Source organism: Temnothorax nylanderi, unplaced genomic scaffold, assembly GCF_030848795.1.
Source record: "Temnothorax nylanderi isolate EJ_2023f unplaced genomic scaffold, tnyl_v1.0 TNYL_tig0031_pilon, whole genome shotgun sequence".
In the NCBI taxonomy this organism is placed as follows: Eukaryota; Metazoa; Arthropoda; class Insecta; order Hymenoptera; family Formicidae; genus Temnothorax; species Temnothorax nylanderi.
Genome location: NW_027249093.1, coordinates 937,555 through 947,252, shown reverse-complemented (window position 1 = coordinate 947,252; position 9,698 = coordinate 937,555). Strand labels below are relative to the sequence as shown.

The 9,698-nt window shown below is 48.9% G+C and overlaps 1 protein-coding gene across 1 annotated transcript; it reads left to right on the top strand.

Annotated features, from left to right (window-relative positions):
* The first annotated feature begins 804 nt into the window (after positions 1–804).
* On the top strand, positions 805–7,975 carry Gsc (goosecoid homeobox). Its single transcript, XM_071702727.1, has 3 exons — positions 805–2,022; positions 4,206–4,495; positions 7,537–7,975. Exons 1-3 carry the CDS (start codon positions 1,482–1,484, stop codon positions 7,762–7,764), a joined length of 1,059 nt encoding a protein of 352 aa, XP_071558828.1. The 5' UTR covers positions 805–1,481; the 3' UTR covers positions 7,765–7,975.
* The last annotated feature ends 1,723 nt before the right edge of the window (positions 7,976–9,698 follow it).

Below are 9,698 nucleotides of genomic sequence, written 5' to 3'. Positions count from 1 at the left end.
ATCATTTACAATGATTTCTCAATGATTTTATTGATTGCAGTAAATTATAATTTCATTGGCTGTAAATTATAAGAGTGTCTTATAAATCTCACAAAAGTTAAATCAGAATCTCTTTCAAAATATCTAAATACTTTTTTTATGAATGGAGATTACATATTGAAGCCGTTGGAATGCTTTCTAACGCCCCGTCTCCATTTTCGAAAAGTACGGATTTAAGACGGTTTCCAAAAATAAGCTCCTCGATTCGATCGCGTGCTCGAGCGACGGCAACGAGGGGGCGAGAGGTTCGGTAACCTTCGTAATATGCATCGACAAATATGTCGTTCGCTTCCGCGATGCCTCCTCTCTCTTCCTCTCTCTCTCTCCGTTAGAGGGTTATTTCGCGACCACCCTCTCCCGACACAGGCGCGCGTTGCCTCGCGTGTGTCTGTTGCCGCGGCGCGGCATCCGAAAGGGGTGCGCTTCCCCCACCCCTGAGCGTCGCGACGCGATTGCACCCTCCGCGCGAGAGAACCTCGTTATCGTCGTCCTCGTCGTTGTCGTCGTCGTCGTCGTCGATCCTCCGCTTCGCCCTCTCTCTCGCCCTCCGTCGAGCCCGCATTTCGTAACGCGCGGGGAAGGGAGATGCGAGGGAGCTACATCGCGGCGAGAGAGCGCGCGGGCCGGGTGGTGGAAAAGTGGACGGAGCCAGATAGAGCCACGCCCCGATCGCGGACAACGCACGCCAACCCGACGCGGCACCCGAGGGTGTCCCTCTGTCCGCCACCGACGCGGCTGGCGCGGCTCACGGGGGCCCACGGGGGTGGCTTTGTCGGCTGTGCGCGCGCGAGGAACGGAGCGGCACGGGTAGGGTAGGAAGATAGCGGCGCACCGCGTCCACGCGGCATCGCGGCATCGCGGCGGCCACCGTTATGGCTAGTCCACGTATATCCTTTATCGGGGAGATGTCAGTCCGTGTCCGCGACGCACGACGCTAGGCTAGGCGCCCCGCGACGGCGGCTCGACGGCCGGTCCGAAGTGGATAAAGTGCGGTCGGCGCGACGGCGAGCGGGGGGTAAGGTCCAGGCACGGATCTCCCGCCGGTGGAGATCGGATTCGCGCGCCTTTCCCATCTCGATGCCTCGACGTCGGTGAGCGATCGTCTCTGCGAGGCGGGAGAGCCTCGTATCCGCACAGAATCCGGAACAGGATCTCGCGCGAACTTAAAACAAAAAAAAAAAAAGAAAACGAGATAGAACAGAGGCAGCGATCCCCCATCGATCAAAAGTTCGCGCGCGGTGCTTGAAATTCGCGAGAAGATCGGGAATCGAATCGTTTTACGATGCGAGCGAGAACGTAACGTCGCCGGGGGACGAGGATAGATCGAGGCGCATCCTTCGTTTTCGCATCTCTCGAGGGTCTGGAGACTCGCGCGACGCGCATCTTGTCGCCGATACCACCTGTATACACCCGCGAGTTCGTGCCCCCCGCCGTTACGTAACATGGTAGAGAGCATTTATGCGAGCGACTCGCCGAGATCCCGCTCGCCCATGACGGAGCCGTCGAGTCCGCTGCACTCGGATGGTCCCGGGATATCCGGCTACGGCCACAGATATCTGTACAGCTACTCGCCGGACGCGCAGAATCACGTATCGGCGGTGACGAGGCGCAACAACAATCAGAACGAGACGGGGGCCGATGGCGGGCACGAGCGCGCGTTCGCCAGGAGCCCGATCGGCACGGAGGAGACGATGCCGCGGCATCACCGCCACGGCGAACCGGTCGTCCCCTCGAGACCCGCGACCGGCGGCACCTCCGCCTCCACCATGTCGTCCCCCACCTCGCTCTTCACCATCGACAGCATCCTGGCGCCGCGGCCGATCGGCAACGTCGTCGCCCCCACGAGCACCACCACCGTCGCCGCATCCGTGATCCAGACGCCGGAGACGATCGAGTCGGCGGCCGGTCGCACCACCGCCGCGGCGATGCATCCGCTTCAGCAGCAGCTGCACCACTTGGCGTTCACCTCGGCGGATTTTCTCGGTGGGTATATAGCACAGTCGCCGCCGCCCCCTCCGGAGGATCGGCGTGACTCTTCTCTCTCTCCGCGAGTCTGTCAAAGGGGCCGCGGCGCCTTAAAAGACGCCCTAATCCTTTAGACTTCTTCTACGGACGCCCTTTTACACTTTGAGCTTGAACTTCTGTCATTCGGGTTCTCCTATGCATGAAATTATAATTAACGTCGCTCCATTGAAGTCTCTCTGGAATCCCATAAGCGCATCTCTTACCGTTTATAATCATATCTTAAGTGGAGCTCGCACAATTCGCGATTCCCATAGTCGTTAACGAATTAAGTTTCGTATTGTTGGATTATACGTTAAACTCCTACGTGTGACAAGTCGGCGGTAAATGGAGGTTTCCGCGCTGCGTCGAGAGACCGATAGTAATGATAACACGCTCCGGCAAATGAAGCGTTCGGGATCGCTCGTATTGAACAATTACGCGAGGTCGAACGATTAATTTATGCCGTGCCGCGTGTGGAAATGTTAATTGCATTTATTCGATTACATTACAGTTTTATCAAGCGACATCGACGCAATATATCGTTCTTTGCAATCTTTTTCGCAATACGAATGAGAATGTCGATAACGTTCAGAATGCCGGCCATCAATTTCGCAGCGTTCATAATAAATCGAAAACTCGGCGACAGAGTCCAATCTCCACGTTCTTTCACATTCCGTAAATAAATTGGTAAATTATTCTCCCGGCACGGAAGCGATATATGAAATTGAAAAAAAATATTATTTATTAACTCTAAAACGCGAGGGAAAAGGTTTGGCAAGTTATAAAACGTTAAAACGCGCATCGGAGCGATTATTCGATTCTATTTCGCATCTATGATGCGTGAAATATCGTTCGTTTTGTCCGATTCATGCGGATTATATATTTTTTTAACTATATTCCTTTATCAGTTCGCGCATAGAATTCTTAAGCGCGCGATAGTGAAATTCTTGTTTTGCGAACATTTTGAAGGCTCGTGCTTTAAATTTTACTGCCATTAATAGATCGCGTTTCGTATCTACTTTAAATCAGTATGACATTTAGTATCTTCAGTTTTGAACTCGTTATCACAATGAATAAATAATTATAAAAGTCGTGGAACTTCAATACGCGCGCAGTGTTTTTCTTTCTGTCAACGCCGCGACCTCTTATTTCCCGCAGGCTACGCTCCTTATCTCATCTTATTCGCTTCTACAAAGTAAAGAATCTAATTCGTTCGCATTTCGTCAATTTTCTGTGGCTCGGTAAACGTATTTCGTTCCAACAGAGAGACGTTTAACACTTTACAATGCAAAAATTGTAAGACCCCGCGCGAAATCCTAAGAGAGCTCCGCTCCGGTGCGAAACACGCCAAAATTTCTTTCACGCCCGCAGGGAGCTTTAGGTATTTTTCCCTCAAGGAAACTTGCGCGCTCTCTCGCATTGGGGATACGCGAGATGAAATCCGCAATCCGTTTCGATCATGCATGAACGATCTAGCTCCTTCCGCAATCCCGCTAGAAGACGGAGAACCGTGAAAAGGAAAGCATGCAAACGCGCGCGAGAGAACGGGCGAGAGGGAGAGAGACTCGGGGTAAAAGCAAGAAATTTTTACCGTCCCCGCATTTTCATACGCAACGTCGCGTTTAAGCAGCTTTCTTCGAGATTTTAAAGTAAAACGTCCCCCGGGACGGGGGCGCCGCGCCGGGCGACCTCTTTATCCCGAGCGCATGCGGTGTGAATGGGGTCCGCGAGTATACGTATAGTATCGCGGCGTTCCTCGGGCCTCCGACCGTCCATCCGTTAATTCTCCGATCCGGGAGAATATTGGAAACGCCGATCGCCGATCGCGGGTTATCGGGATTGGCCTTTGCTACCGCAAAGGATGTAATCCTTTTGTCAATCCCGTCGATTTAGTGGCCGAATTACCGCGATTGTTACAATTATCGCTCGTCGCACAATCGATCCCCAGGTCCTCCCCCAAATGTTATAATCGCGACCGCGAGAATGGACGTTTGAATCTTTAATGCCGGCGCAAAGTTCAAATGGCCGCGTTTGCGGCCGCGCGGATAATCTTTATTGTCATTTCGGAGGGCTCGGGATGTAGCTCGGAGGAACTCGTAGCGAATTTTCAAAATAGCCAGGGCGAGCTTTTATCATCCGTGTTTGTCACTTTCGAATTTCAGCCGCGGCATATCCGGGATTGTATCCCGGAGGATACGTGGCGGCGATGGCCGCCGCCGGCGTTTCCCTTCATGGACAGCCGGCCTTCTATCACACCGGTCATCCCTACCAGATAAATCCCAACAACCCGGGAATGGGCCCGATGGCGAAGAGGAAACGTCGCCATCGAACGATCTTCACGGAGGAGCAACTGGAACAATTGGAAGCCACCTTCGACAAGACACATTATCCCGACGTGCTCCTGCGGGAACAGCTGGCCCTCCAGGTCGACCTCAAGGAAGAAAGGATCGAGGTTAGTCGAATCTCACAGTCTATTATTCTCGTTTGAATTCTCTTTATTTTAATGACTAATTCTTCGACGAAGAATCAATTACGCGACATTGATAAGTCATCCACGATTCATTAGTATCACGTTAATCATCTTATAATTAAATTTCGAGTTCAGAAAATTAAAATACACCCGAATTGAAGCGAGAGTCGTGTCTAGTCGTTAAAATCACAGTCGAGGACGCTCCTCCCGTCGGTCGCGTCGATATCGCGAAACGAGATCGACCACGTTGCGAAACGCCGGTTTAGCCGGAACAGCAGAACGATAAGAAAGAAAATAGCGTGGAAAAGAGCGTGTGTTGACAATTACGGGCTTCCGTTCGTCCACGGTCGGTTTCTAAAAACCGAGAAGACCGGCTACCGTTTCGAGGTACCAAACGGCAGCGAAGTTACATCGCGCAGAGGCGGCGGGCTTAAGCCGCCTGCCGATGACAAATTACTTTCTCGAGCCGTGAACGGAATATTGGATTTCGGATCGACAAACATTGACCGTCCGGATGGCCCGGGTCCGCACGCACAATTTGTAATGTAATGTCGGCAAACTACGCGCCGTCGCCGCCGCCGCCGTTCCTGAGTGGGATGGAACGGCCTGTGTTTGTCGTCCTAATGCATAAAAGCCCATAATATTTTAACGCGGTCATTAAAATTTACCGCGGTGGGTATTTATCGGGGCCTCGGTCGACTTGAGCTAACAAGTTGCATGCTAGATTAAAAGCTTTAGCGATAATGTGTTTACTTCAATTATACATACGCTCGCGCGCGCGCGCGCGCGCTCGTTCGCACGCACACGCGTGCCGGATAGCGCGTATACGCGCGTCATGCAATTTATAATCTCTAAAGTGGTGTACTCTCTGCAGACAAGAGAGAGAGAGAGAGAGAGAGAACGCGCGGTTTCCGCGTAGCGTTAATTTCGTATAAATTTACCTTTCAATAACCTCATTGTGTCGTCGATCGAGCGTTATTTTTCCAGTAATTAACGATCTAGTTTCTCAATCTGGCGACGAGCGACATATTGTGATTTCTGTGATTTTTACACAGCATCGCAGCTGAAAGCAGGATCCTTTTATACAGACCGTTTTGTACACTTCAACGCGTTCGTTTCGATTCTACACAAAGAGCCTTTCTATCAATTCGAAGACTTATCAAATCGTCATTAGTGATTTCTCGTATATTAAAATATGTTAAAGCCGACTTTCAACGCCCAAATAAATCGTGCCTAATTAATAGACTTAAATCTCGTGGGCGATTAGTCTAAAAGTAAAGTATCCATATCTCGGATGATCTCGAAAACACAGAATCGCGAGGATGAAGATTGCGAACGAGTTGCGTAAAATTCGTTCGACACCCGAAACGAAATCCCGGACCGACGACAATTCCGTCGAGCGATCACGGACTCTGAGAATCATTGACACTCGCGTGGGACCACCCGCGTCGCGTCGGCTTTGCCAAAGAAAGGTCCCCGGAGTCTCGAGAGTTGTTTAAAGACGGGAACAACATATACCTGCGTGTCTGGTACCCGGGGCCGCCTCTCGGAGCGAGAGTCCACGGTGTTTGCACAGAATTAGTAGAATAGCGACTCTTGGTGCGTCCGATGGAGGGAGCACGGGGAGAGAGGACAAAGAAAGAGCTAGAAACAGGTCGACCCGCGGGAAGGAAGGAAAGGGGAGGAGGGGGGGGGGAGTGAGAAACCTAAGGCACTGTTTTGTGTGCTTCCAAGATCACGTCGACTCGACTTGGGATCCCGAGGATCCCGAAGCAAGGAAAAACAACAGCTCGGAAATTATCGGTGCTCCCACACTTTGTTCGGAGGAAAAAAAAAACCAGCGTGCGCAACACTGATTGATCAATTATAGCGCGCATGACACCGCTGTCATTAAAATTTCCGTCAACAAGGCGTCTTGATCCACCGTGTCGCGCGATCGTCACGCGACTTAATTTCGCATCTCGCGGGATCCGGCGTCCTCGAGCTGGGAGAACTCTTCAAAGTGAACGAGGGTTAAGCTATTACAATGGCTAATGCAGCAAAACGAACGAGCGAGTAGGGGTTGAATATTGATTGTCGGTTTTCATTCGGATTGATTCAGACAGGCGTGAGGGACAAATGCGTGTCCCGCGAGTACGGCGGGAATATTCGTTTGATGTCTCTCACACGTCTTTTCTTACTTCGTTAAATGATATCTCGCAGCACGCGTGTTGATGTGTCTCGTGTAATCACGATTTAGGAAGCATTATATATTTCTCAACTATATTTGTATCGCTCAAAGACTGTTGGTCTTTGATAAACGATCACTTCAATTTACTTAATTGCCTGATAACTAAAAATTGATGGCATCGCGTCTTCATTTTTGGAAAAAAATGTAATTATATTTATATATTTATTTATAGATATAGATATCTCTTATAATTTGTTCTGTGACTGTAAAAGTAAGCATCAATAAACTTTATTCATTATTTTTCATTAGATTGGTGCAAAAGGTTTGTTATATCTTATAACAAATGAAGTTAAAAATAATTTTTGAGCAAAAAAAAACGTAACAAATTTACCGCCATGGGCCAGTATACTCTTTTTTTATCTGGAGAGAAATTTTTCAATCCTCTTTTTAAAGAATTCTAGTTTTATTTAATGCAAAGCTTGATTGAAAAAAAAACCTTTTACATCAATCTAACTACACTTTTACCCGGGGACAAAATAAATCCTATTTAATCCTTCATTTGGTAATGTTGCTTTCAAGCAACTTGATCTTCCTATCTACTCCCTATAATACTCTTGCTCGAATTACAATCAAATTCTAAACAATATATATAACGCGACTTCTCGCAATATTTAATTTTTCTCGCCTCCTTACTAATTTAAAGATAAAGTTTGTAGAAATCAGCCGTGTCTAAACAAAAAGGGAAAATGTTATTATACGTTTTTAATCGTCCGGAAGAGAATCGCTCGACTTTAATTTCGCCGAATTAATTTACACGAGTCTCTATGAACGGCGCGTTGAATTGTCATTTCAGGTATGGTTCAAGAATCGTCGCGCCAAGTGGCGGAAGCAGAAGCGGGAGGAGCAGGACCGCATCCGGAAGCTGCAGCTGGAGCAGCGTCAGCGCACCGACGACGGCGGGGCTGCGACGACGGTGATGGTAGGCGACCGTCTGGGGCTGAGCAGGCAGCAGCAACAGCAGCAGCAGCATCAGCAGAAGCTCGAGCAGGACACGGACAGCTCCGACCTCGAGGTAGCGTAGTGCGGCCGTGGTGACGACGAGACGCGGCGAGTCTCGCCCATCGGTAAATGGAGGAGGAGGTCGAGGAGGACGATGGAAGACGGCCCGGTGCTTTCGCGCTCTTATCGACAACGTGTACGGGCATGTACATACGTGACTGCGCTGTAAATACCATTGTAAATATGACTAACGATGAATGTGTACAATACCGAAATAAATTATTGCATCGAGACACGAGGTGCGGTGTTTCTGGTCCCTTTTGCGCGGGTTACGATTTACGATGCATCCGCGAAAGGTATATCTTCCTTATGCGTTAGGAAAATGAATCTTGTAGCCTCATGATGCTACACGGGATACATATGTAACGTTGCATGTATATATTCTAGTCGAATATTCGGAAATCGCGATATTAACCGAGTCGCTGCGAATTTCCTTTCGTTTCAACTCTAATTATCTCTTTGAGAGTAAAATTGATTATAAAATTAATTTATAAAGTTAATTTCGTCCGTCTTCCATCTTACTTTGTCGTTACTTTGACTTAAATGCACGTTTTATTTCTTGATTCACAATCTAATTATAGATCGAAATTAAATCGAGCTAAATCTATTTCACTTCATCGATCTCGAATTTTTCGCGACTAATTTTGACCTTCAGTCTAATCCGTAGAGAGCAGTATCGATTTTCCTCCAATGCGATACCTTTATTGGAGATTCTCCGATTTACATATAAGTGCGCAGCGAGGTGTCCACTTAGATAGCGAGAAATTTAAATCCCACGACACTCTTTCTCCACGCTTATTTTTATTGCCGGAGCGCAACCCGGTTTTACAACAATATTTTCTTATTGAAATCGCTTCGCTGTTGTGGAAAATACATTCTCGTTTATATAAACGTTTACACGGAGCTTCGATATTCCACGCATAAATATTAAAGCCCCATCGATCGTTTAGGAATTTTGAAACGGTCGCATTTAAAACTTTCGAATACAGGATAAGAGAGCTTGGAAGGCGTGGAGGAGAGTCAATTGTATCAGGAGGAGAGTCAATTGTATCAATAATTGCTTCAATATGAATAATGCTTAATTTTATTTTAAATTTTATCTAAAATGAAATTTAAAACATTTATTTTTTATTCTTTATTTTTCACGCTTATAGCTTCTTTTAACCGAATCCTCGATTATTATCATCTTCGATTGTTACACGCGATTATATTACGTTCGGATTTTCTACTTTTTCATTCTCCTCTTCTTTTGCCCATCGGACGCGAATCTCGGCAATTTTCCCGGCACTTTCGGGAAACGGTGTCTTCTCTCGCGCGTCTTCGCACGAGACTCGGTGTCCATTTCGACAATCCTGAGGATCTCAATGGGATTCAGGCTGAATCGGCTGCGGTCGGGTGAGCCGACGGTCAGCACGAGGACCGTCACGAATTTCCGGAAGGACGTGGCTCTCAGCAGATACGCGGCGCCGTGGCCGTATCGGAAGAGCGGCGGGCCGAACGAGTTCACGTCGCACATGTAGTACGCTCCGCAGAACTTGAAGAGGCCCAGACAGGCGCTCTCGCACGTCAGTACGGCGAAGTTGTAGCTCGAGAACACTCGCTCCAACGTTCTCCACAGGCACTCGCTCGACTCGCCGTACAATCTGCCGCGAACGGCCGGCAGCATCCGAGCCTCGAACAGAATCTCGCCGATCTCGAAGCGATCGGAGAGATACTTGAACGAGCGACTCGCAGCACCGTACCTGTCGTCGACTGACTTGAGCTCGGCCTCGTGCTTGCTACGCGTGTAATAACGATCTCCGCACATGACGATCGCGTCGAGGGTGTTCGAGTTCCAGTATTCCGGCGCCGTGATCATGGTCATGCCGGCGCACACCACGTAACAGGCGTACGCCTGCATGCCGCGGTTTGCCTCGTCGAACATATCGTCGGTAGGGTGTACGTCGCCCCACAGGG